We start from the raw sequence: 27,097 nt of genomic DNA, 5'->3' as shown, positions 1-27,097 counted from the left end.
TAGATCAGTTCACCCCATTCGTTGGAAGTTTCTTCTCCGAAACTCGAGACTATCGGGGTGAAGGTTACGGCGATGAATCGGCTCGACTATGGGCTTAACCTGGATTAGGTAAAAGTAACAATTGCTAAGAGGACTTATCACGCTCTAGGCTCTCCGTAACTTCCCGCTCTCAGGGCCCTGAGCTCGGATAAGCTTTCCCGATACTTTTTTTAATCAAGCCAGAAGTTGGCGCACTGAGAAAAAAGTTTAATTGTTTCACAAATTAACAAAATGCAAACGTATATTTGGATATGGTGAAATAATTGTTTCGTTATTATTATCAAATATCATTTGAACCAAATAAAATGATCGATAGAAATTTGTTACCAGTTAACAAATCGTATTTAACTGGACTAAAATTTGATAGCAATAACGAAACATTTATTTAACTATATTCGAGTATCCGTTTCTTAACACTAAATAATTTGCAGGGTGCAGTTTTCTGTGAATGAAATCGCCCGACGCCTATCGTTAGGCAACCGAAGCTACATTGTCTATCGCCAGGTGATATTGAAACATTAATACCAGCTTTGATTTCATGTCTCCTGACATTATGCAGTGAGAGTTTGACAGAAAATAATATCCTAGTAATTTCTAAAATACTTCGCAACGTTTCCACGCGTACATTATAATTACAGTTGTACAAATTTAATAACATCTAGGCGACATGCGATTTTCATCCTCTTTCGAACAGCTCATACACTCGGCCAGAAATGGCAAAACTGATCTGATTTCAAACATGTCGAACAAATCTCTGCTGCAGCAGACCAGGCGAGGAGAGTCAGTCCGTTGGTTGCGTTCAGTTGGACGAAGAACGGGTTCCAGTCTTGGCGGTTGAACCCGCTCTCATGCAGGCGACGGCATTCCGAAACGCCTGAAGGCGTTTCTTCGTCGAGGCCCAGTGACCGACATTCGACCGTTCGTGACGCGGCGCCTCCCCCCTTTTTCTCTCCTTCTCTCTTTATTTCTCTTTTTCTGAGGCAGGTTCTTCACCTGCATCGCGCGCCGTCCCACGTCGAAATTATCGTACCTCTGATGTTTCGTTTGTTTTTGGTATCGTTTTTTCAACATTTTTTCCCCCAATTTCTATTCCGATTTTCAAATTCCTCACGACGATAATCGTCCCGGACTTTTTATCTGTTTTCACATTTTTCACATCTCTCTTCGGAGAAAGAGAAATAGATAGAGAGAGAGAGAGTATCGCTGATAAGAATCCTATATCGAAGGATTTTCAAACGACGGGAAAAGGAGGGGAAGTCCGAGCTGCACGGTGGGAGCGAGAAGACGCCGTGAAATCCGTGATCGAAGGTCTAGGTCGCTGAGCTTCCTTGTCCCGGTGATTTCAACGCGCCTTGACACACTGCACTCGGTTCCGGTACACCTAATTATGAGTCATTTTTCGGCTATTCACCCACTAAAGAGTACACTTCCGAAATTTCGTAGATGTCTTTCTAATTTCACTCGCTGGCTCTTTCTCTCTCTGTTTAATGCCGATTTTTTCATCAAATTATCGATAATAAATATTGCACTAAGTAATCGAATTTTGAGACAGTATCGTTCGTTTGCATTTATAAAGTATGTTTCGAATTGTATACTTCAAAATTTTAAACAGGCCATATAAGTAGTGCAAAAAAAAAAAAAGTTAAACTGGAAATTGGACATTATCAATATTGTTGATGATACACTATAAATTTCTCGTTAAATAAATTTTTCTCGGTTCCGACAAACGTTTGTTTGCAATTCCACGACGCCGATCGTTCCGTGCAACGACGCGTATCCCGAATTCCCATCCACGGCTACGGAATCTACCGGATGTAGGTTAGTGCCGAAGCGGCTCTGAGTGCTCTCCGCGAGCGTATATCCGGGGTATTTTATCAATTAATAAATCTAGCTCGACGAAGTCCGATATACCGTGTGTCTATGAGAAAAGTGCGCACCTTATGCGCGTGCGTTAAATCGTTCGAATTTTATTGGTCAACAGCTACCGTCTGATTCAATAATCGACGGCATACCAATCACGCGTGGCAGAAAATGTCCCCAGCTAACGGTCGGCTCCTAGGGACATTTTCTGGAAGTCGGTAACTGTCGGTAACTGTCGGTAACTTCTGATCAGCCGGTAACTATCGGCCAATAAAATTCGAACAACTTGACGCACGCGCATAAGGTGCGCACTTTCCTCATGAACACACGGTATATCGCAGGAAAGGCGGGTAGCGATGATGACGCTTGTTTTGCGTCGCGATCATCATATACCGCTCGTGTGTATGTATGTATGTATGTATGTATGTATGTATGCATGTACGTTATTGCACGTATGTACGTATAGCGTTAAATTCGTTACCTGTGAAACCCGGACGTTTGCAAATGCGGTACGTATTATGTAGGTAGGATAACGGTGACCTACCACCGCCACTCTTTTCACAAAGTGTATTTTACGCCGCTGTCATTGCGGCCTCCGCACTCGCACACATTCATAGGCAGGATGTATCTCCTACTCGAGTTTGCGGATTCGTCCATATACCTATTTCTCCGCAGTCCGTTTATAGGTACGCGCATACCTGCGCAAACGATTGCAGAGGGCCGTGTCATTGCGGTTGCGGTATTGTTCGAAATTTGAATGGGTAGAAATCGAAAAATCTTCTTCTTCACTGTAGGTAGTCGTAATAAAAATTCTCATCGGCTTATAGAAAAAATCTGTGATGTGTTGATTGAATTAGGAAAAATTTTGACCATTTCTATTTCAGAATTTGTACTTCATATTGAAGTTGGTAACGTTATCGTAACGATTATCATACCGTGGTAAAACCGTTATTTCGCGGTTTTGGAATTGTCTGAAATTCAGTAAACCGTAATAAATCAAAACACACTCGTATTCCGAAAGTTTAGTTCCTTCAATATCTTTGAAAAGTTAAGAGTTGACGTAGATTTGACTGGAAAAAAATGCTGACCATATTTTCATCATAGCAGACGTAGAATCTACATTACATTTTTTCTCTGCAACCTTTGAAATTTTAGGCACGCATTATGACCGGTACACCGTAGTAGATACCGAGGTGGATGGCCTCGGAATCATGTGTGCGTCAATGTATGTAGAAAGTGTCGCGCGGTATGGAGCTGAAAAGGAGGATCGAAACCGGCGAGGCTGAGGCGCGAGAGGGGCCGTGGAATTTGAAATTTAACGAGTTGAAAGAAAATTAAGTAAACCAAAACAGCCACCGTTCTGATCGATGAATTAAATTGCTTGTCTGCAGATGTCTGCTGATCGATTCATGATTATCCGAACCGAAATACAATTTGCTGCGCCGTAATCTTATATGTTAAGAATTATTATAACAAAACTATTCATTGTACTTTGCTTTATTAATTTTTCTTAAAAATAAGAAAGTTTTTCAAAAATATTTATATCGCTTTTAAAATAGTTAAATATTAGGCATAATAAATCTATTTCAATAACATTTCTTTGCATTCTTATCATTGAAATGAAATCACATACTCAGCAGTAGTTTCTTTCTCTTCAGACTTCACTTCTCGTATCATATTATTACACTGGAAATAGTAGAGGTACGTCAAGTTCGGAGTTAGACGATTTATAGAAATTTGGTCACAGAGAAAGTTTTCTAAAACACTTTTTCTCTTCTCTTTCTCCCGTAGGTACGTTTTCTTTCGTCCCGAGAAACTTTTTCTTCCTTTCTTTATTTTATAATCTCTTCGATGAAATATTTTCCGTTTACATTAAACTAACGTACTGTTATACATGTAATTGAAGAAGAAAAAACTTCACAAATTTTAGCGTAACAAAATTCACGTCCTAGTATTGTGCGAAATTTCAATAATCATTTTGCGCATTGTGTAATCGAATCGTTTAAGTACGGATCCAATTGTTATACGTGTGAATCAGTGGTGACCACCTAGGTTTTTCCGTTTCGGCAATTAGCCACTGATTTCTCCATATCCTGGGTGTATCATACATCACGTATAATTACGCAAAGCGTCTCGGTTGCCCAATTTTCTTATTTCATTTTTGACTGGCTATGGTTTTAGCGGGAAACCGAAGCCGCGTACTTCCGTTTCTGATCTAAATACTTCTAAGATCGATACTTACAGGAATATAACAGTATGACAGGATAGTACTAACATTATACAGTTGTATACATATATTGTACATATAATTAATTACAGTACTTTCATATGGTTTGAAAAAAAAAAAACGGAAAAGGACTTTAGATTAGAAAGAAATGTATTCAAATTTTAATAGTATTTTTCTTTGGATTAATAATTATTATTAAATAAAGTCATTAGTAAATTCGACTCCACGCCTGCTTATTCGAATCGAGTATTTAACGATATCTTTTGGCCTCTCTAACTGTCGGTTCCTTGCACACGTAGGTGGCAACTAGATGAATTGCGGTGAGAGCTTTGCGAACAGGATGACGTAGGTACCACACGCAAATCGTGTAGGTGTAATAATATTATATGTATACAACGTGTGTACTTATTGTACGTGTATGCGCGAAATCCGCAAGTGCCAATTGTTTGCAAATGAAATCACGCGTTGTTCACACCGTGTAAACAGAAGTTTGTATTACTTTTTCACCACTGAATACCTACATACGTGTAAAGAAATGATATACGGCAATCGACAAGTTTAAAATTTTCTTTTATACAATTTGTTTATTATTTTTAGATAAATAAAAGTTGTCTAGTCAAAAGTCAAATATTGACAATGATGGAAAAACTTTATCACGCATCCTGTTGTTTAAGAGCGCGAAACGGTTCGCCGGTTTTACTCCGTGTTGAATTCTTGAAAATACACGAATTTACAATTATCGAATACAAAATGAATTATATTTTTAGGTCAACTTCCCGCTATCACGGTTATTACCGATCGCGTTGCTGGCCTGAGACGATCTGACTAATACGGTTTTATGCTACAAGTTGTAAAATTTGCGAACGGTTTTTGAAACAATTAATTCGACGTGTCGTCAGTATTTTGGAATATCACTGTATAAAATATGTCTAGAAATTTGTGTCTTTACTTTAGTACAAAGTTTCCTTTCCACTTTTGTTGTTTCTTTTTTACTCGAAACGGTTCGTCGATATTCACCGAACTTTCCTTATCCGTGTCGAAAATTTGTTACTCTACGTAAATCAGACTACTTTTAAAGCATGTATCGGTGTAAATTAGTATTAATTATACATATGAGCTCGATAAAAAGGATATAAGAAATGGAAGATAAATAAAAAGAAGTTTTTGAAAAAAATCCAAGTCGATACTCTGATGAACGGTAGAAAAAGTATATTTATGCAAACATCACAGGTTCTATGTTTCTCTTTAAAATTATCTACATTTATCTCGTATATCTAGATATAACAATTTTTCTTCCAAATCACTTACTCTTCCATAATATATTACAGATTAAAATGAATTTTCACGTAAGAATAAGACAAGAAAGTATTAGAAAGAAGAAGAAAAACTTGGCAGTAGTGCGATTACTTCGCTAGGAACACGCACTGCCTACTTTTTTTCTGTAAACAAACAGATACTAGTGATTAAAATGGTTTTCAAAATTTCACGACTGACTGGTAAAAAGGCTTAAAAAATAATCGATGGATAATTTTATAAGTTGAAAGAAAAGCTAATGAATAGTCAATATTAGCAAAATGCGGGCAAATGGAAACGAAATTACTACCTCGAGCCACGAACCGGATATCTCCTAGTTCTTGCGGGCCGCGGAAGTGCTCGCAGTTCTTACGACGGCTGAAAAACCGTCGATGAATTTCGTCCTGAAAAGGACATTCGCGTTGTTGAACATGCCGTCCTTCAACGAGACGATTATGAACTGTGACTGAGTGAAATGCCGCTTGAGCATGCTGCCGATATTCTGGGTGTGGGATAAATCTAACGCAGCGTCGACTTCGTCCAGAATGTAGAGAGGCGCCGGTTTGAACAGCAGCATCGCCAGGATCAGCGACAAGGCGATCAGCGACCTCTGACCGCCCGACAACTCGCTCAGCGATTCCTTCCAGATACCAGAAAAACCGATTTTCACCTCGAGTCCATCGAGGTAAGTCTTGTTTTCCGGCGGCTCCAGCTTCGCGTCCGCACCTGGCAACAGCGTGCTGAATATAGAACCAAAGTCCTTGTTGACCTGCGAGAGAGAAGGGAAACAGATAAGAAGAAAGTACTTTCTTGCTTTTTGTGGTGGTATCCTTATTTTTTTCGTACCTGTTTGCATGCCTTGACCAATATCTCCTTCTTCTTTTCGTCGAGTTCGTTGATGGCCTCAAGTATTTTTTTCTTGTCGCTCTCCACTATCTGTTTCTTCTTCATCAGCTTGCTGTACTCCTCCTCTTCCCTGCTCAGCAAATCCATTGCTCTGGTGTTTATGTTTCTACTCAGCTTGTCGTGCTCCTTTTGAAGCTGTGATATCCTACGACCTATTTCCGTCGGCGAGTCGGCGTTGAAGTCGTAGATGCCACCTGGAATTTTCATGTACCGAATAAAATCCGGTCGAAAGTGTCTCGAGTGAATCGTAAACTGGAAACACGCCACTTACCCGCAGTTCCAAAGTAGGCCTTGTCCTTCTCGATCCAATCGTACTTCCTCGTCAGCGCTTTGATCCTCGATTCGCTCTCGCTGGCTGTACCCTGAATTGCGGCTATCTCGTGATTCAATTTTTGTATCTCGAGCTCGAAGTCGGTTTTCTGTTTGCCGATTTCCTCTTTCCTGTTCAAAAGCTTTTGGATTTCTTTGTTCTTCTGGTTTATCGCCTCTTTCTGCATCTTTATCTTGGTCTGAAGCGCCTTAACGTGTTCTCTGATTTCGGCAAGACTCTCGCCTCGCGTCACCGACGCCTCCTTCAACTTCGCTAGCTTCTCCTCGGCCGCAACAAGCTGTTCTTTCCCAGTCTGAATCGCTTTCCTCAGCTCAGTTATCTCCAAGTTAAGCGTTTCCGATTCCTGCTCTCGCCTCTGCCACTGCTCTCTGCTCTTGGTCGACTTCTGCTTCATATCCTTCATCTCCATCTCGACCGCCTTCAATTGGCGTTCTCGGATGTTGACCGCGTCCTTCAACTGCCCCTCGATGTCGTTGGCCCGCTTTGTGCTATCCGCTTCGACTCGCTTCGCCGTCTCCAGCGTTTGCGTCGCCTCCTCTATCGTCGACTTCAGCATCTCGACCTGTGACAAGGAAGAAAAAACGCTTTTAGCCAACCATATAGAATAAGAATTTACCGCGCTACGATCAATTGCGCTCAAATACGAACCTCCTGTCGCAATTTGTGATGCGAAGTTTGCTGGAGTCTCTGACGGACCAATTCGACCTCGTGATTCCTGAGATCGAACCGCTGCTTGAGGGCCTGGAATTTCTTCGCGACATCGGCGCTGCTGGTTAACCTTCGGTTAATTTCAGCCAGTGATCTCTCGTCCTCGTTCAGATTTTTCTGGATAGTTTTAAGCTCGTCAAGCTGGAGCAACAACGAGCCAGTTTTTGAACTAGCGCCGCCGCTGAGCGTTCCAGCAGGGTCAAAGACGTCGCCTTCGAGGGTGACGCACTTCTTCATAATGCGTTCGTGGAAGGTTACTTTCTGAGCGGTCTCCATGTCCTTGCACACGAATATCTGACCGAATATCCAGTTCATCGCTTTAGCGACTTCCGGAGGATAGTCGATCAGCGACAAAGCTGTTTGCACGTTTCCCTTACCACCGACCGACTCCGCGAGCTTCACTATCTTCGGGTCCATTGCACGACCGCTTATCTTGTTCAGAGGAATGATCGTCACTCGTTGCTGAAGCTGCCCGCGCTGCAGCAACTTTTTGCTCGTCGTCTCTGTGTCGACAACCACATTGAATAGCCGGCCACCGGCTGCGGTTTCCAGGGCGGTAGCAGCGGCCGAGTCTTTTACCGTGAACAGTTTGCAGACTAGCCCCTTGACCGAGTTTCGATCGAAATTCGGCTCTGGGTCCTGGTATTGGAACCTGAGCTGCGAGTGACGTGCTTCAAAATTATCACTCCGCGAGCGCAGCGTCGCCACGTTCCTGCTGAGGACCTTCACTTCCTCTTGAAGCGTCTCCCTGGAGGCCTCGTTGTAGTCAAGCTTGTCGATCTCACTTTGAAGGCTTTTCAGTTCCTTTTCCATTTCCTCGAGATTTTTACTGTCCTTTTTGTACTGGATCTCTGTGCTGCCCATCTCCGACTGTTTTTTCGCCAGCTGCTCCTTGCTGTGCTTCAGTGTCATTTGGCATTGTTTAATCTCCGTTTTCGCCTTGGTCGCTTGCTGCTTTGCGTTCATTAGCTGTTGTTCCAGCGTCGCGTTTTCTCCATCCTCACTCAGCAGCAGCCCTGAGCTGACTTTCTCGTATCGCTCTTGCGCCGCCTGATACAGTGCCGAGTCCTCCTCGCACTGTGCCTTCAAGCTCCTGAATAGTTCGCCGACTTTTGCCAACTCCTTTTCCTTTGTCGTCAGAGCTGCCTCGTCGTCCTTTATGTTCGTCTTCAGCTGCCCAACCAGCTTCGTCTCTGCCTCGATACTCTCTTTGGTGCTGTTCGCCTCTGCCGAAAGCTTATGCTCCTGGCTCTCGGTGCTCTTCAGCTCGCTTTCGATCTCCTCAAGCTTGTTGCCCCTGTCCTGAAGTTAAAGATCAATAGTAACGGGGATCCAAGATAGAGAATCAAACAATCGAAGCTAGTTTTATGACTATGTAAATTACCGCATCCCTAGCCCTATGAATTTCTTCCATTCGCTGATCGATGTCCACGATTTCCTGTGCCCCGTCGTCAATAGCCTTTTGCTTTGCCTGGACGACACTTTGGACCTTGTTCACTTGGTCTGCAGTGCTGGTAATCTTTTCCAAAGTGGATACGTATTCCCAGGCAATATAAATTCTGTGACAGTGATCCAGCTCCCTCTCGACTCGCTGGAATTCTAAATACTGCGACTTCTGATCCTTCAATTTCCGCAGTCTCGGCTCGAGCACCTCTTTAATGACCTGCAACCAATTGAATGTCACTCATGCACGTAATTGACGAATTAAAAGAACAACCTAAACTTACGCTTGTAATTTCCTTCAACTTGCTGTCCTTTTTCTCAATAGTTTTCAAAGCAATGTTCTTTTTATTTTCATACAAGCTTGTGCCAGCTGCCTCCTCAATCATTGACAGAATCTCTACAGGCTTCATGTTCAAAACCTTTGTTATTCTTCCTTGCATAATCAAGAAGTGTGGATTGTTAACATTCAGCTGAACGGAGCAGAACATATCGTGGGCTCGCTTGTTTTGCACAGTGGATCCGTTGATCATGTACTTGTTTTTTCCACCGATCTGAACCTGCCGGGTGACTGTAATCTCCTCATAGTCTTCATATCCCATTGGCGACGAACTGCGATCTCGATTGTCAAACGTTATTGTAACGCTGGCTTTGGTCACTCCGGCCTGTCCGGACTTGTAGACCAAATCTTGGAGCGAAGTTGCTCGAATCTAAAACACAGAGAGCTTAACTTACATTTTGAATTAGGAACGTTATTTGAATCTAGGGACAAAAATGGCCGACAAGTTGGCAGCCTTGTCCGAACAATCGTAACGTACAACTTTTCAAATCACAGTCGAAAAGAAGAGGGAAAACGGCGAGAGGTTATGTCCAATTGTTCGGCTATTGATCAAAGGGCTGTTATTCGACTTCATATTACCTGCGAGAGATTTGTGATTCCCAGTACGAAGCATATCGCGTCAAGCACGTTTGATTTCCCGCTTCCGTTGAGGCCGGTGATGGCATTGAATTCCTTGTCAAATCCGTTTACCTCGACTCTCTTTCCGTACGACTTGAAGCCGTCTATTACCATCGACTTGACGTACATCGTTGCTTCACTGGGTTATCGACGATGTCGGAAACACGCCGTTTCATCGAAATCAAAAACTATTCGATACACCGTATTTAGATACCGCCGTCCATTCACACAGTAAACAGGTAAATCCAAGGCACGCACGCTACGCGACGGGCGCTCGATACAAATAAAGTCAGTCAGTGCATGCAGTAAAATCTAGGGGAAATGATAAAAAAGCATTTCCCTAGCTCCGTAGTCTACAATCTACATCAGTGCTGCTTATAGAGCGTCAAAAGGGGGGGATGATCTGTCATTCTCGGACAAAATAAACATTTCTCAGAGCCTCAGATGTCGGCGTAAAGATTCTAATGAAATATTCTTAGATTCGTTGCATAATTGAGTGGATGATATTCCATCGTGGTTGAATAAAGACTGCAAAACTTTTGGTATACGTCGAAGAGAATTGAAAAACGCCTTCGAACATTTCGCAAGTAGAGGTTAAGAGATACGATGTCTGGGATCGACGAGCGGGTTGACGAATTGAACAAAAAGTTTTTAGAGTTCATGAGCAAACCGGAAAACGTTGACGCGGCGTCTAAAGAGATATACGAGGACCTTTTGGACGAGGTGATGATGGGCTTCGTTTTTGATGTTCACAGAACCGTGAAAACAGGCAGTTCGGACGTCGAAGAGGGCATTCCCGACGACGAGTCATACGCCATAGTCGACCTGCCGGGTCTCGACGTCTTTGGCCAGCAGGCGATAAAGAAATCTCAGGACTGCGCTTGTCCTAACTGTGACCGGGGTGTAGCGGCCTGTCGCTTTGCCACGCACCTGGAGAAGTGCATGGGAATGGGAAGGAACAGTTCAAGGATAGCGTCAAGGCGTATTGCGAACAGTTCCAAAGACCTGAGCACTCTTAGTGGCGTCCTGAGCGACGACGACGACGATGTCGACTGGAGCCTGACAAACGACAAACGAAAAAGACGCAAGGATCGAAATGGACTAAAGAAGTCGAAGCAGAGCAAGAGCGTTCATAGAAACGGGGACATCGGATCTGCCGGAGGTGACAACAATCATACGAGCAATGAGAACTCTCCCTCGAACTATGAGAACATGTCTGTTGAGGACAAACGCGCCCTGTTGACACAAATCTGCGGGGTGGTTTCCGAACACACTAAGAAACTCTGCACAAGGTCGATGCGATGTCCACAACACACCGACGACCAGCGGAAGGACATGCGTGCCAATCTTGAGACCACCAACAATGGACATTCTAATCAGGACAATCTTCACGTCGACGTCGACACCTACGAAGAAGGGGATGGCCAGAATTTAAGGGACGCTTTGGCCAGGTGGGATCTCGAAGTTTCCAGCCATTCCAGTCCCGCAGATTCCGCATCCACGACCTCCACATCTTCCTCCAGTAGGAAACGGGATTCCAAGTCCAAGGGGAAAGGAAAGGGGTCGAAGCGAGACAGGGGATCTCCTATTTCTCAAGGCGATTAATTGGGTAACTATATCACCCTTCCATTCGCTGATTGATAATTTTTTGATGACATTAGTTTTTGCTCATTGGAAACGATATCTAATTCTATTTTCTTTTACTTTTGTTCTAGACCTCCTGATTCGATCAACTTGAGGAAATGGAAATCACTCGCAGTGGTTTTGGTGTGGCTCATTCAGCTCTGGATCTCCCAAATGATTTAGCTATCATGAGTGGCATCAAGAGTGATAGAAAACGCTTTAAAGCTGGAAAGAAGATATTTCTTGCGCTAGTCGATAATTCGACGATTGATGGGCGATAAGTTAAATGAATATTAAAATTAGTGTGATACTTCTGGTTGAATGTAAAATAAATTTTTTTTCACAAACTATTTACTGGTCGACCGTATCATATAAGTAAATATAAGTAAATAAGTATCATATGAGTAATGATATAATTCATGGTAGACTAATGATTGAGGAAGAAATTATTCGCTCAATTTTAGCTATGTCAATATTTTCGCCATTGTTGTAACTTCGAAAATATTGCTGTCTTACACAACCCTGATGATGATTGTAGTCAGCTGAAAAATCATCGTGGTTAAAATAATTTGAATACTAGGGAACCGATCAAGATTTTCATGAATTGATCAAAGTCTTATTTTTGCTGCGCTCGGGTTTAATTAAGAAGCATTAATTTGAAAGTGATTTACGTATTATCAGGTGCAAATACACAAATCAGTGGTCGGATCGTCGCATTCACGAATAAACATACCTTTCGATCGAGTTTGTTGAAATACTTGATACAGAATTAAATGATACAATTCAGTAATTAATGCTGGAATTAATTTTAGTTTGATTGATTGATTCAGGAAATTTGAGCAGATACCCCAACGCGCTTGTATGTTTTCGCCTGCGCTAAGAATTTTAGGCCATCCGCCATGCCAATGCGTATGTTGAGTGACCGTTGAAAACGTGTTAGGCGCCTAAAGTAGATTGGGTGAAATTGCTTAGATTTAGACGTACTAAAAAGTGACGGGGTTTGGTACGGGCTCAGATTTGTTTAATGGTTGGACACCACCCAATTAGACACCAGCGATATGTGACGGAGCCCATTTTAACTCTGGCGAGTTTGCGCCTGTGCTAGGAAACTTAGGCTGTCCGGCATGCCACTGCGTATGTTGGGTAGCCGTACAGAAATGTATTAGGCGCCGAAGTGGATTGAGTGAAATTGTTTGGAGTGAAACGTACTGAGAAGTAACGGGGGCTTTGAAGAAGGCTGAGATTTGTTAGATGGTTGGACACGACCCAATGAGAAACCGGCGATATTGGACACAGCCTATTATAACAATGGCGGTATTGCGGACACAGCCTTATCCGGCTCCAAGGATTGATGATAATATAAGTGATAATAATAATAGTGAAAAAATATATTTGAAAACTCGATTAAAATAACATTTCTCACGGGTGAAAAGTAATAGTGGAGTTCCATTTTCGGACCTATTGTCGATAACAAATGAATCTTCTGGCTGTGTAGCCAATATCGCTGGAGTTCAGTTGAGCTGTGTCAAAAAGTACTTGTACACAATTAGACTGTGTCGAATGATTCTCGGCGTTCAATCCGGCAGTGTCAAAAAAAATCTTTACGGCCAAAAGTGTTGGGTCCAATTATTCGCGTGTCTGATAGGTTGGTGTCTGATCAGGGCTGATGCGGCTCTTGTGTGATAGAAATATCATCCTGCTGAAATGATGAATTGAGAATATAATTGAAAATCATGTATCAAAGCACGTGTGGGTTTTTTCTGCCTTGTATTCTTGTTCAATATATTATTGTTACGTGCAAGCTATGCTACAAGTAGGCTATTGATTTTATTGTAGTTCAGAATTTGTATTTGTATGCGGAATGTATGAAGGAATTACCAGGTTATTGACATATGGCAGAATAAATATATGCATCCATGTATTCATTGTATTTTACCTTATACCTATGAGAGCTGTAGTATAGATTACGTGATACGATTGATTGGGTAGTGGATGCTGTAGGTCTCAATGCATTTAGAGAATGCCTGCTGGCTGGACAAATGAATTTTGCGATTAGGCAAATCAGAAAAATTTCAGCGTGAAAAAAAGCATAGGACCAACAGCAGAGATACGACGATGAAGACCACGAGTTTTTCGGCTGTAACATTTCAGCTATCGCTCGCAGCGTATTGGGACTGAGTTTAACCGATTTCTCTCGCAAAATTACGACGGAATAGTGCCTGTAAAAATTTATTGCAGCACTTTTCGAAATCGTCGAAATTTTCGCCAAAAATCCAAAAGGGTAAGCCTTACTTTTTCGGTCATTTTTGAAGCCGAAATTTTCTCGTCTGGAATTCGATTTGCATGACCCTTTCAAGAGTAATTCGACCCCCAGGAACTCAGGAAACACATCAAAATCAGCGTAGGACCTGCAGAAGAGAAATGACGACGAAAATCATGAGTTTTTCGGCTGTAACTTTTGAACTATCGCTCGCAGCGTATTGGGACTACGCTTAATCGATTCCTCTCGCAAAATTACGTCGGAATAGTGCCTGAAAGAATTTCTTGCAGCACTTTTCGGAATCGCCGAAATTTTCGCCAAAAATCCAAAGGGGTTAGCCTTCGATTTTTTTTTGCCGAAAAATCTTTCGTCTGGGAATCAATCCGTATGACGCTTTTTAGACTAATTCGAGGCTCAGGAACTCAGAAAACACGTGAAAAATAGCGTAGGACCAGCAGCAGAGAAATGACGACGAAAATCATGAGTTTTTCGGCTGTAACTTTTGAACTATCGCTCGCAGCGTATTGGGACTACGCTTAATCGATTCCTCTCGCAAAATTACGTCGGAATAGTGCCTGAAAGAATTTCTTGCAGCACTTTTCGGAATCGCCGAAATTTTCGCCAAATATCCAAAGGGGTTAGCCTTCGATTTTTTTTTGCCGAAAAATCTTTCATCTGGGAATCGATCCGTATGACGCTTTTTAGACTAATTCGAGGCTCAGGAACTCAGAAAACACGTGAAAAATAGCGTAGGACCAGCAGCAGAGAAATGACGACGAAAATCATGAGTTTTTCGGCTGTAACTTTTGAACTATCGCTCGCAGCGTATTGGGACTACGCTCAATCGATTCCTCTCGCAAAATTACGTCGGAATAGTGCCTGAAAGAATTTCTTGCAGCACTTTTCGGAATCGCCGAAATTTTTGCCAAAAATCCAAAGGGGTTAGCCTTCGATTTTTTTTTGCCGAAAAATCTTTCGTCTGGAATTCGATTCGCATGACCCTTTCTAGAGTAATTCGACCCCGAGGAACTCAGAAAACACATCAAAATCAGCGTAGGACCTGCAGAAGAGAAATGACGACGAAAATCATGAGTTTTTCGGCTGTCACTTTTGAACTATCGCTCGCAGCGTATTGGGACTACGCTTAATCGATTCCTCTCGCAAAATTACGTCGGAATTGTGCCTGGAAGAATTCCTTGCAGCACTTTTCGGAATCGCCGAAATTTTCGCCAAAAATCCAAAGGGGTTAGCCTTCGATTTTTTTTTGCCGAAAAATCTTTCGTCTGGGAATCGATCCGTATGACGCTTTTTAGACTAATTCGAGGCTCAGGAACTCAGAAAACACGTGAAAAATAGCGTAGGACCAGCAGCAGAGAAATGACGACGAAAATCATGAGTTTTTCGGCTGTAACTTTTGAACTATCGCTCGCAGCGTATTGGGACTACGCCTAATCGATTCCTCTCGCAAAATTACGTCGGAATAGTGCCTGAAAAAATTTATTGCAGCACTTTTCGGAATCGCCGAAATTTTCGCCAAAAATCCAAAGGGGTTAGCCTTCGATTTTTTTTTGCCGAAAAATCTTTCGTCTGGAATTCGATTCGCATGACCCTTTCTAGAGTAATTCGACCCCGAGGAACTCAGAAAACACATCAAAATCAGCGTAGGACCTGCAGAAGAGAAATGACGACGAAAATCATGAGTTTTTCGGCTGTCACTTTTGAACTATCGCTCGCAGCGTATTGGGACTACGCTTAATCGATTCCTCTCGCAAAATTACGTCGGAATTGTGCCTGGAAGAATTCCTTGCAGCACTTTTCGGAATCGCCGAAATTTTCGCCAAAAATCCAAAGGGGTTAGCCTTCGATTTTTTTTTGCCGAAAAATCTTTCGTCTGGGAATCGATCCGTATGACGCTTTTTAGACTAATTCGAGGCTCAGGAACTCAGAAAACACGTGAAAAATAGCGTAGGACCAGCAGCAGAGAAATGACGACGAAAATCATGAGTTTTTCGGCTGTAACTTTTGAACTATCGCTCGCAGCGTATTGGGACTACGCCTAATCGATTCCTCTCGCAAAATTACGTCGGAATAGTGCCTGAAAAAATTTATTGCAGCACTTTTCGGAATCGCCGAAATTTTCGCCAAAAATCCAAAGGGGTTAGCCTTCGATTTTTTTTTGCCGAAAAATCTTTCGTCTGGAATTCGATTCGCATGACCCTTTCCAGAGTAATTCGACCCCCAGGAACTCAGAAAACACATCAAAAAAAGCGTAGGACCAGCAGCAGAGAAATGACGACGAAAATCATGAGTTTTTCGGCTGTAACTTTTGAACTATCGCTCGCAGCGTATTGGGACTACGCCTAATCGATTCCTTTCGCAAAATTACGTCGGAATAGTGCCTGAAAAAATTTATTGCAGCACTTTTCGGAATCGCCGAAATTTTCGCCAAAAATCCAAAGGGGTTAGCCTTCGATTTTTTTTTGCCGAAAAATCTTTCGTCTGGAATTCGATTCGCATGACCCTTTCCAGAGTAATTCGACCCCCAGGAACTCAGAAAACACATCAAAAATAGCGTAGGACCAGCAGCAGAGAAATGACGACGAAAATCATGAGTTTTTCGGCTGTCACTTTTGAACTATCGCTCGCAGCGTATTGGGACTACGCTCAATCGATTCCTCTCGCAAAATTACGTCGGAATAGTGCCTGAAAGAATTTCTTGCAGCACTTTTCGGAATCGCCGAAATTTTCGCCAAAAATCCAAAGGGGTTAGCCTTCGATTTTTTTTTGCCGAAAAATCTTTCGTCTGGGAATCAATCCGTATGACGCTTTTTAGACTAATTCGAGGCTCAGGAACTCAGAAAACACGTGAAAAATAGCGTAGGACCAGCAGCAGAGAAATGACGACGAAAATCATGAGTTTTTCGGCTGTAACTTTTGAACTATCGCTCGCAGCGTATTGGGACTACGCTCAATCGATTCCTCTCGCAAAATTACGTCGGAATAGTGCCTGAAAGAATTTCTTGCAGCACTTTTCGGAATCGCCGAAATTTTCGCCAAAAATCCAAAGGGGTTAGCCTTCGATTTTTTTTTGCCGAAAAATCTTTCGTCTGGAATTCGATTCGCATGACCCTTTCTAGAGTAATTCGACCCCCAGGAACTCAGGAAACACATCAAAATCAGCGTAGGACCTGCAGAAGAGAAATGACGACGAAAATCATGAGTTTTTCTGCTGTAACTTTTGAACTATCGCTCGCAGCGTATTGGGTCTACGCTTAATCGATTCCTCTCGCGAAATTACGTCGGAATAGTGCCTGAAAGAATTTCTTGCAGCACTTTTCGGAATCGCCGAAATTTTCGCCAAAAATCCAAAGGGGTTAGCCTTCGATTTTTTTTTGCCGAAAAATCTTTCGTCTGGGAATCAATCCGTATGACGCTTTTTAGACTAATTTGAGGCTCAGGAACTCAGAAAACACGTGAAAAATAGCGTAGGACCAGCAGCAGAGAAATGACGACGAAAATCATGAGTTTTTCGGCTGTAACTTTTGAACTATCGCTCGCAGCGTATTGGGACTACGCTCAATCGATTCCTCTCGCAAAATTACGTCGGAATAGTGCCTGAAAGAATTTCTTGCAGCACTTTTCGGAATCGCCGAAATTTTCGCCAAAAATCCAAAGGGGTTAGCCTTCGATTTTTTTTTGCCGAAAAATCTTTCGTCTGGAATTCGATTCGCATGACCCTTTCCAGAGTAATTCGACCCCCAGGAACTCAGAAAACACATCAAAAATAGCGTAGGACCAGCAGCAGAGAAATGACGACGAAAATCATGAGTTTTTCGGCTGTCACTTTTGAACTATCGCTCGCAGCGTATTGGGACTACGCTCAATCGATTCCTCTCGCAAAATTACGTCGGAATAGTGCCTGAAAGAATTTCTTGCAGCACTTTTCGGAATCGCCGAAATTTTCGCCAAAAATCCAAAGGGGTTAGCCTTCGATTTTTTTTTGCCGAAAAATCTTTCGTCTGGAAATCAATCCGTATGACGCTTTTTAGACTAATTTGAGGCTCAGGAACTCAGAAAACACGTGAAAAATAGCGTAGGACCAGCAGCAGAGAAATGACGACGAAAATCATGAGTTTTTCGGCTGTAACTTTTGAACTATCGCTCGCAGCGTATTGGGACTACGCTCAATCGATTCCTCTCGCAAAATTACGTCGGAATAGTGCCTGAAAGAATTTCTTGCAGCACTTTTCGGAATCGCCGAAATTTTCGCCAAAAATCCAAAGGGGTTAGCCTTCGATTTTTTTTTGCCGAAAAATCTTTCGTCTGGGAATCAATCCGTATGACGCTTTTTAGACTAATTCGAGGCTCAGGAACTCAGAAAACACGTGAAAAATAGCGTAGGACCAGCAGCAGAGAAATGACGACGAAAATCATGAGTTTTTCGGCTGTAACTTTTGAACTATCGCTCGCAGCGTATTGGGACTACGCTCAATCGATTCCTCTCGCAAAATTACGTCGGAATAGTGCCTGAAAGAATTTCTTGCAGCACTTTTCGGAATCGCCGAAATTTTCGCCAAAAATCCAAAGGGGTTAGCCTTCGATTTTTTTTTGCCGAAAAATCTTTCGTCTGGAATTCGATTCGCATGACCCTTTCTAGAGTAATTCGACCCCCAGGAACTCAGGAAACACATCAAAATCAGCGTAGGACCTGCAGAAGAGAAATGACGACGAAAATCATGAGTTTTTCTGCTGTAACTTTTGAACTATCGCTCGCAGCGTATTGGGTCTACGCTTAATCGATTCCTCTCGCGAAATTACGTCGGAATAGTGCCTGAAAGAATTTCTTGCAGCACTTTTCGGAATCGCCGAAATTTTCGCCAAAAATCCAAAGGGGTTAGCCTTCGATTTTTTTTTGCCGAAAAATCTTTCGTCTGGGAATCGATCCGTATGACGCTTTTTAGACTAATTCGAGGCTCAGGAACTCAGAAAACACGTGAAAAATAGCGTAGGACCAGCAGCAGAGGAATGACGACGAAAATCATGAGTTTTTCGGCTGTAACTTTTGAACTATCGCTCGCAGCGTATTGGGACTACGCTCAATCGATTCCTCTCGCAAAATTACGTCGGAATAGTGCCTGAAAGAATTTATTGCAGCACTTTTCGGAATCGCCGAAATTTTCGCCAAAAATCCAAAGGGGTTAGCCTTCGATTTTTTTTTGCCGAAAAATCTTTCGGCTGGAATTCGATTCGCATGACCCTTTCTAGAGTAATTCGACCCCCAGGAACTCAGGAAACACATCAAAATCAGCGTAGGACCTGCAGAAGAGAAATGACGACGAAAATCATGAGTTTTTCTGCTGTAACTTTTGAACTATCGCTCGCAGCGTATTGGGTCTACGCTTAATCGATTCCTCTCGCGAAATTACGTCGGAATAGTGCCTGAAAGAATTTCTTGCAGCACTTTTCGGAATCGCCGAAATTTTCGCCAAAAATCCAAAGGGGTTAGCCTTCGATTTTTTTTTGCCGAAAAATCTTTCGTCTGGGAATCGATCCGTATGACGCTTTTTAGACTAATTCGAGGCTCAGGAACTCAGAAAACACGTGAAAAATAGCGTAGGACCAGCAGCAGAGGAATGACGACGAAAATCATGAGTTTTTCGGCTGTAACTTTTGAACTATCGCTCGCAGCGTATTGGGACTACGCTCAATCGATTCCTCTCGCAAAATTACGTCGGAATAGTGCCTGAAAGAATTTATTGCAGCACTTTTCGGAATCGCCGAAATTTTCGCCAAAAATCCAAAGGGGTTAGCCTTCGATTTTTTTTTGCCGAAAAATCTTTCGGCTGGAATTCGATTCGCATGACCCTTTCTAGAGTAATTCGACCCCCAGGAACTCAGGAAACACATCAAAATCAGCGTAGGACCTGCAGAAGAGAAATGACGACGAAAATCATGAGTTTTTCTGCTGTAACTTTTGAACTATCGCTCGCAGCGTATTGGGTCTACGCTTAATCGATTCCTCTCGCAAAATTACGTCGGAATTGTGCCTGAAAGAATTCCTTGCAGCACTTTTCGGAATCGCCGAAATTTTCGCCAAAAATCCAAAGGGGTTAGCCTTCGATTTTTTTTTGCCGAAAAATCTTTCGTCTGGAATTCGATTCGCATGACCCTTTCTAGAGTAATTCGACCCCGAGGAACTCAGAAAACACATCAAAATCAGCGTAGGACCTGCAGAAGAGAAATGACGACGAAAATCATGAGTTTTTCGGCTGTCACTTTTGAACTATCGCTCGCAGCGTATTGGGACTACGCTTAATCGATTCCTCTCGCAAAATTACGTCGGAATTGTGCCTGAAAGAATTCCTTGCAGCACTTTTCGGAATCGCCGAAATTTTCGCCAAAAATCCAAAGGGGTTAGCCTTCGATTTTTTTTTGCCGAAAAATCTTTCGTCTGGAATTCGATTCGCATGACCCTTTCCAGAGTAATTCGACCCCCAGGAACTCAGAAAACACATCAAAAATAGCGTAGGACCTGCAGAAGAGAAATGACGACGAAAATCATGAGTTTTTCGGCTGTAACTTTTGAACTATCGCTTGCAGCGTATTGGGACTACGCTTAATCGATTTCGCTCGCAAAATCACGTCGGAATAGTGCCTGAAAGATCTTATTGTAGCACTTTTTGGAATCGTCGAAATTTTCGCCAAAAATCCAATGGGCCCACTTACTCGTTTGAACAACAATAATATCACAATATCATAATTCATACACGACGAATTCTGTCGAGCCGCATTACTCGTTTACGCAAGCTGGAACTTGCAATTATACTTATAAACCGTACCCCCAAAAATCCTAAATATCATTCCACATTTTTTTCCTATGACAATGCAAGTTGCACTTTTTCGTGCTCGCGTCTTTTCTTGATTTTGTATGTGATTGTGAATCATATATATTCAATCGTCTTTTACCTCATTGTCATCTGAAAATTTCTTGTAGTGCACCATACTAACACGAGAACACTTGTACCAGAAATAATGTATTTCGAATAAACTGAGACTCGAATCTTCTTCTTCAATTATTTTTCACCACCACGAGAACCTGGTGTAAATGTCAAATTCTCTGACTGTCCCCTGTATTTGTTGTTTACACCGTTTTTCGACTGGATGCAATCGGATTCTTTGGCAAAACTACTTCATAAGTAAGAGAAGAATAAACAAAGTGGAGTATTTTCCTAAAAACTCCGGAAAATGAACGGAAAAAATACAAAGAGGTCAACATTCATCTTAGGTCTTACTAACCATCTAATTTCTACTTAGAGATGACTAAATCGGAGACATTTCAGCGTTCAAGTGCTCCTGGTATTAGGAGACCATCTAAGCCGAGGAGGTCATCTAAAAACAGGTACTGACAGATTGATCGCTTGTGGTGTCCATACTGTGTGTCTCAATGCATGCTTGTTCACCTGAAATCCATGTTTACATTCATGTCCCCTTAATATCTGGGAATTACGCGTAGAAGAGGCAGGAAACTAATAAGCAATGAAAATATATATCCAAGTATACGTTTATTCACTAGATTCTGTACACATGAAATTCACAAATATTTTCACGAACAAAATTCCCTGGTATTATATTCTTCGTTTCGCATCGAAGTCTTACGATGATCAGATTCCAGACTTGTAATCCACACTTCACCAACGCCTAGTGCATCGTTACCAGCTATAAATTAGTGTACTCAGATTGCCTAGCTTCTGGAACTCTTGTCTTTTCGGTATGCAACAAAAATTAAACTTGTTATACGAAAAGAGACCACAACGGCGTGTAAAAGTAATGATTTTGTCATTGCAAATGATCATTTAGCTGTCATATATAGATCTCATATTTCTGAAAGAAAAGTCTGTACCACAGCCGTACACTTGCAATACCATATTTGAATCAACGTACGAATCCGAGTGTGATAAGTCAAAAATATTGCATAAACTAGTCAATCAAACAGCTGAAGACAATAGAAAGCCACACTTCCATCGAAATTTCATGTAATAAATTCCAATAACTTCGCGCAATCTTTCTCTTAAGCAAAATAATGTCGATCCCTCTTTGAAAGTTGTATATTTTTTTGCGGAAATCGGACATATCTTTAATATTTTTTAGTTTCTTATCTGAATACGAATACTCCAGTACTATATACTATACTATATACTATACTCATTTGAACATCCAATTTTGTATTTTAGCCATTGCCAATGTGATAATGATGATTGCGATAGTTTCAGGTGCTTCCAAATTACAGCTCGCCTTGCATGACTTACTGCAAGCCGAAAAGGTTTATATATAGAAGAGTGTGAGGGAGAACTAGAATAATAGAAAGAGCGAAATAGACACGAAGAGTGATTCATCCTATGCGCGAAGAAATGGTCGATATTCGTACTGATTTCGTGATATTTAGTCACACCTGTTCCAGCCGTTCTATTACCTACCAGTCTCGAGGGAAATCGACGGCAGAAAGTTCGTCGGAAAAATTGAAAAATACTCGTCAGAACTGTGAAAGAAACGGTAACTAAACTCTTTCGGCAGCATCCACTGGTGTATAACGATGGCGACGACACTTGTAAAATCCGTAAGTTTTTATCTCATTGTCAGTCTAGTCTGGCTATCGAAAAAATGAAAAACTTTTTTAATTACGACCTCGAGTTATAATCGCCGCTCCATTATTCCGCCTTTAATAACTTATAATAAAGATTTTTATAAGCTTGATAAAGCAACTCGGGCGAACACCAAAATGGATAAAAAAAAGACAAACTTCAATCAACTTAATCGGTCCCTGTTATAATTCGTTCGTTGATACCAGCTTTAGCGATTTTTCTCATCATCTTTGTTCATAATTACCCGTCGTCTAGTCAATTTCAGTCCTATCCAAAGCGGTATTGTAGTTCATAGATAGACGCTTATCAGATAGATTATATATATAGCCTTCGAGAACGGAGCGTAGCATGCAATGATAGTTATGCAAATTTTCTTATTCGGTATTAAGTTCGTGATCGCAATGTCCCTCGAATTTATCCATTTAAAATTTATCACCCCGGAGGCGAGAATCGTCGATCGACGTTATACAGCAAGAGGATCGAATTTTCCACACGAGTAGTAGAAGCTGCATTGCATATCGGTCTGAATTAATTTTGAAAATTATTTGAATTTTAAGATAAAGAAGAGAAACGACGGACGTCCTGCAGCAGCCATAAATCGTCAGAGTAGCGTACAAGCCGCAATCAACAACTCTGCGACACCCAAGGTAACAGCGAAATTCGCAATTTCAAAAACGTGCGAAAACAAATTGGCGACAGGCAAAGTGTAATCACAGAGACAGAAGAAGGTATCACAGGATACGCGGGCTTGTATAATGAAAATGTGAAAAATATGTGCCTGTTGGTGCTCGGTGGTACGAGATCGATCGATCCCTAGTTAAATAAGGGACTTGATGCGAACAAAGCTTATACCTGGTATAAAGTCCTCGGTGATACATACCGAAGAACGGTTGTGCAGTCTTGGAATATCGCTATTTATCCTGTCGTTTATGATTTCCTTATTTAACAATAAATTTTTTTTACGTTCATACCTTACTTCAGAAATTTTCTATCCGATAGATTAGTTTGGCTGTACAATTTTTACCGCATTTTATTTTGTACGACAAAATCATGCCGACGCAATTTGAGGGCGCAGTTTCAGCTGACGAAAATCATGATCAGGTAAAAATAAAAAAAAAATCTGCTTGATGTAGTTTTTATTTTTCACATTTTCCGCCTCGCAAAAAACCTGAAGAGAATTACAAGTGTTATTTTATTTATATTCCGATCTTGACCTTTCATTTTTCTCTCCGCTGGGCATGAAATTCATACTTTATTTCATTTCTCTCTTCCCTAGGCGCCGAAATATCAGAACAGCTACCGTCTGGAGTCAAACAAACCTTTCAACGTTGATCCCGTGGATAAAATCATCAGGCAAGTCATGACCAACAACCTCGAAGACATCGTATACGATTCCAAAGAGTGTCCGAAACTCTGTGCAGAAATTAGCGCTGACATCCGAGATCGGATTCGGAAACAAAACTTCGACAGGTTGGTTTGTTGCACAAGGAATTTTTAAACTAGGCATCAGCACCGGAATCTCATTTTGGCGACATTTGTTACCGATCTTTCACGCATGCCGGTAATTTTTTACCGACATTACACGCATACATTACCGGCATGCGTGAAAGGTCGGTAACAAATGTAGCCAAAATGAGATTTCGGTGTTCTTCATAATCAAAAACCAGATCAGCTGCCATTTCGTCATTTCACCATCAAATCTCATGGGACTGGGCTTAAAATGTGTGTTTCATCACCGCCGAGTGGCATCATACCGGATAGTTCGATCCATTCAGTGCAACTGTGAAAATTTGGCCAATTTCTGTGGGTGGTAACCAATCTGTAAATTTTTTTTCCAAATTTTGAAAAAATAAAAAGACGCTCCACTTTTTGCCAAAATAAGGCATTAACTGCCCAAGTTCTACTCTGATCGCTCAGGCGGTATAGGAGTTTTGCATCCCCGCGTTTTCGAGGTGTAGAACGCGCCTTTATAAGCACCTTAATGTTTAAAGTAAAAAAAAAAAATGTGTTCTATCATCAGGTACAAAATCGTAGTGATAGTGACGATCAACGAAAAGGCTAGTCAAGGAATACAAGCGTCGATGAGATTCCTCTGGGACGTGCAGAGGGATAATTACTCCACTTTCACATTCGAGACGAGAACCTTTTTCGCCTATTGTTGCGTCTTCGGCGTTTACTGCGAGTGAATTCCGGACTGGATCAAGATCATCCGGACAACCGACGACCGTTTCGCTGTTTCTCCTTCTTCTTTTTCTTAAATTTTCCTTTTTCTCATGTGTAATTCACGTCATATGCGTCAACGACGACGACGACGCCGACGACGACGACTGACTGACTGACGTTTGAATGAATGACGGAGAGACAGATCAGCAAGAGAGCGAGAGAGGTTTTTTCTTTCAGTTATCGATTGTAAATTAGCCAGATATATCATATTATTATAGGATCTAGACGGATGTAAATGCGAACGAATAAACGAGAGTGAAAAATAAACTGGTGAAAATGAGCTTCTCGAAAAATTACGCCCCTCAAAATTCAAGCCACCCTCAAACCGCGCCTGTGAAAATCGCCTCGACGACGAGAGACTCGTCGAATGGTCGCCTCTCTCTGTCCAAGGGCCAAAGGCCACTGAGCAAAGGCTTCTCCCAGCAGTCAAAAATCGGCATGAGTTCAGTTTCTCTGGTTCCGGGCCATCAAGTCACAAGTGCAACTTACCGAAGCGTAAAGGGAGGATTCAAGGTTCGATTTTACATTTATAAACGGATGGAAAACTTTTTACTCGAACATTAGCTGCAGGTAAGAATTCGTTTTCTTCTGTAACTCGTTGCCGCCTTTTGATTCGTAACGCAGATTCCGAGGTACCAGAACAGCTATCGATTGTATGCCCACAACCCTTGGAAACAGGAAGTCGTCGACAAGGTTCTCGAAGAAGTTATGACCACCACCCTGACCGGGATGAAATACAACCCGGAGGTTTGTATGAAACTCTGCCAGGACATGACGGCTGAGATAAGGAATCGGATATACCGAAAGGACTACGACAGGCGAGATATTGCACCGATTTTCGAATTTCACCGAAAATCGCATGAAGCGATTTGAAATCATAACCGCGGTGAAAGGAAAATAATTATTTGCATCGTCTCGTTTCAGGTACAAGTTCATAGTGCAGGTGACGATAGTAGAAAAGACCGGACAAAGTTTGCAAGTCGCTAATGGCAGGCTGTGGGACATTGAGAGAGACAATCACTCGACTTTTACATTCGAAAGTTCGCAAATGTACGCCGTCGGGATCGTCGTCGGTGTTTATTACGAATAATACCGTATAAAATGACCGTAACAACTATAATAATTCGCGAAAGTTTTCCGGCACGCCCGTTAGATTCGCAGTCCGTATTATTGAAGTGGTGGAAAAATTTAGATCCGAGAATGATTTATTCATGATATTTGTTTACATACTTCCGTGACGAATCTCTGTCTTTTTTTTTTTTTTTTTTTTTTTTTACGTAAGAATTTTCCACGCGCGGATGATCGTGAGAATTTTGTCGATTAAGAAAAAAGTAACGAGGAAATTAAAAGTAAAATGTTCATGATTTTCACTACACGAATGGATGATGATGATGACGACGACGACGACGAACGATTCACGGAATGAAGAAACGAGTTTTTCTCTTTCTATTTCAATGATATTATCAGACGATAAAAATAAAATGATTTCAAAACATGACGGAATGAATATTATACAATGTATAACGTATAGAAGAATTGCCTGTACGCGTGAGGATTGTTTTTATACATTCTCTTTATTGTTATTTAAACTGATATATTATTATTATTATTATTATTATTATTATTATTATTATTATTGTTATTATTACTACTAATGGGCGATGGTATGTATATGCATGATTCGTGTAACAGTGACTGGTACAATAATATTTATAATATTTTATATATGTAATATAAAAACGAAGAAAAAGTGAGACTCTCTCTCTGCTCTTCTCTTTTCTTCTTCTTCTTGTTCAATATACACAAGAAATCAAAACTATTCTTACAGAGCACGTGTCTTTCGATTGATTCTATCGGAGAATAAGGAATAAACGAAAAGAAAACGCAACAGCGCAAAAAAGAAAAAAAAAAAAAAGAAAAGAAAAGGAACTACGTCCGCAGGCATGTGCAACAATCGTTGTGTAGGTACAGCTTTGGTCCATTTTTTATTATAATTATTACGATTAATCTCTTAATTTTAAGTTTTAACTTCGTCATAAAATTTACCGTTACCGTTATTTTTATTTAATAATATATATAAAGAGAGAGAGAGAGAGATACTGTATCGTTATTGTTAGTTTATAATTATTATTTATCATTATTACTATCATCTATTTATTTTTATACGATGAAAATCGAATTCTGAAGAACAAATTGCCTTCAAAAGCTAGAAAAACGCGAAAAAAAAAAAAATACAAAAAAAAAAAAAAAAAAGAAAGATGTTTATAATCGTTTGGTTTAAGAAAATTAAATCACAGTGAATTTCTTTCGGCTATTTTCCAAGTAGGTTTAGATATTTCATCACCTTTCAGCCTGTCCGAAAATATTTCCGCACGCAAGTCAATGCACGTGTAACTCCATTATTTTCGATTTTATTTTCCTTACCTCTTAATACCCGAAGTTTTACGATATTTTTAAAATTATCGACCACTCGCGTTTTCATCGCATTCTACAGAAATCAACTTAAGATTGTAAATCAATCGTATAATCAATGAAATATATTGAATATCTTCTGCTGTCAATAATTATATGCAAGGCGACAAGAGACGAG

At 41.2% G+C, this 27,097-nt stretch overlaps 5 protein-coding genes across 6 annotated transcripts in view; 3 read left to right on the top strand and 2 right to left on the bottom strand.

Annotated features, from left to right (window-relative positions):
• LOC124414106 (balbiani ring protein 3-like) overlaps window positions 1–2,530 on the bottom strand; it is a 32,127-nt gene extending 29,597 nt beyond the window's left edge. The window contains exon 1 of the mRNA XM_046895026.1: window positions 2,381–2,530. The gene's annotated coding sequence lies outside the window, so the exon portion shown is untranslated. The remainder of the gene's footprint in view (window positions 1–2,380) is intronic.
• Window positions 2,531–5,630: 3,100 nt separating this feature from the next.
• LOC124414107 (structural maintenance of chromosomes protein 2) lies at window positions 5,631–10,019 on the bottom strand. Its single transcript, XM_046895027.1, has 7 exons — window positions 9,724–10,019; window positions 9,092–9,514; window positions 8,749–9,027; window positions 7,305–8,666; window positions 6,597–7,218; window positions 6,266–6,519; window positions 5,631–6,188 (listed from the first exon to the last, which is right to left on the bottom strand). The coding sequence occupies exons 1-7, from the start codon at window positions 9,889–9,891 to the stop codon at window positions 5,754–5,756; spliced, it is 3,543 nt and encodes a 1,180-aa protein (XP_046750983.1). The 5' UTR covers window positions 9,892–10,019; the 3' UTR covers window positions 5,631–5,753.
• Window positions 10,020–10,216: 197 nt separating this feature from the next.
• Window positions 10,217–11,650, top strand: LOC124414111 (ataxin-7-like protein 3). The gene is made up of 2 exons (XM_046895031.1): window positions 10,217–11,371; window positions 11,478–11,650. Exon 1 carries the CDS (start codon window positions 10,369–10,371, stop codon window positions 11,365–11,367), a length of 999 nt encoding a protein of 332 aa, XP_046750987.1. The 5' UTR covers window positions 10,217–10,368; the 3' UTR covers window positions 11,368–11,371; window positions 11,478–11,650.
• A 10,217-nt stretch (window positions 11,651–21,867) lies between these two features.
• LOC124414113 (dynein light chain Tctex-type 5-like) lies at window positions 21,868–24,534 on the top strand. Of its 2 annotated transcripts, XM_046895034.1 has the most exons (4): window positions 21,868–22,259; window positions 22,842–22,931; window positions 23,561–23,754; window positions 24,305–24,534. In XM_046895034.1, exons 1-4 carry the CDS (start codon window positions 22,236–22,238, stop codon window positions 24,468–24,470), a joined length of 474 nt encoding a protein of 157 aa, XP_046750990.1. In that variant the 5' UTR covers window positions 21,868–22,235; the 3' UTR covers window positions 24,471–24,534. The 2 variants fall into 2 exon arrangements, with proteins under 2 accessions (XP_046750990.1, XP_046750991.1); XM_046895035.1 differs by lacking the exons at window positions 21,868–22,259; window positions 22,842–22,931 and adding an exon at window positions 23,308–23,385.
• Window positions 24,535–24,606: 72 nt separating this feature from the next.
• Window positions 24,607–25,597, top strand: LOC124414203 (dynein light chain Tctex-type 5-like). The gene is made up of 3 exons (XM_046895181.1): window positions 24,607–25,020; window positions 25,132–25,325; window positions 25,432–25,597. Exons 1-3 carry the CDS (start codon window positions 24,784–24,786, stop codon window positions 25,595–25,597), a joined length of 597 nt encoding a protein of 198 aa, XP_046751137.1. The 5' UTR covers window positions 24,607–24,783.
• The last annotated feature ends 1,500 nt before the right edge of the window (window positions 25,598–27,097 follow it).

Source organism: Diprion similis, chromosome 13 (assembly GCF_021155765.1).
Source record: "Diprion similis isolate iyDipSimi1 chromosome 13, iyDipSimi1.1, whole genome shotgun sequence".
Lineage (NCBI taxonomy): Eukaryota > Metazoa > Arthropoda > Insecta > Hymenoptera > Diprionidae > Diprion > Diprion similis.
This window is presented reverse-complemented; position numbering and strand designations above follow the sequence as displayed.

What these genes read in the sequence shown, in the direction of transcription:
- LOC124414107 (XM_046895027.1), bottom strand. Translation starts at nt 9,891, where the DNA reads ATGTACGTCAAGTCGATGGTAATAGACGGCTTCAAGTCGTACGGAAAG. An exon ending in ATCACAAATTGCGACAGGAG is followed by an intron (nt 7,219 to 7,304) that starts GTTCGTATTTGA and finishes TCCTTGTCACAG; the next exon opens with GTCGAGATGCTGAAGTCGAC. An exon ending in TGGTCAAGGCATGCAAACAG is followed by an intron (nt 6,189 to 6,265) that starts GTACGAAAAAAA and finishes TCTCTCTCGCAG; the next exon opens with GTCAACAAGGACTTTGGTTC.
- LOC124414111 (XM_046895031.1), top strand. Translation starts at nt 10,369, where the DNA reads ATGTCTGGGATCGACGAGCGGGTTGACGAATTGAACAAAAAGTTTTTA.
- LOC124414113 (XM_046895034.1), top strand. Translation starts at nt 22,236, where the DNA reads ATGGCGACGACACTTGTAAAATCC. An exon ending in CGACGACACTTGTAAAATCC is followed by an intron (nt 22,260 to 22,841) that starts GTAAGTTTTTAT and finishes TTGAATTTTAAG; the next exon opens with ATAAAGAAGAGAAACGACGG. An exon ending in CGGAAACAAAACTTCGACAG is followed by an intron (nt 23,755 to 24,304) that starts GTTGGTTTGTTG and finishes TTCTATCATCAG; the next exon opens with GTACAAAATCGTAGTGATAG.
- LOC124414203 (XM_046895181.1), top strand. Translation starts at nt 24,784, where the DNA reads ATGAGCTTCTCGAAAAATTACGCCCCTCAAAATTCAAGCCACCCTCAA. An exon ending in GCGTAAAGGGAGGATTCAAG is followed by an intron (nt 25,021 to 25,131) that starts GTTCGATTTTAC and finishes TTCGTAACGCAG; the next exon opens with ATTCCGAGGTACCAGAACAG. An exon ending in TACCGAAAGGACTACGACAG is followed by an intron (nt 25,326 to 25,431) that starts GCGAGATATTGC and finishes GTCTCGTTTCAG; the next exon opens with GTACAAGTTCATAGTGCAGG.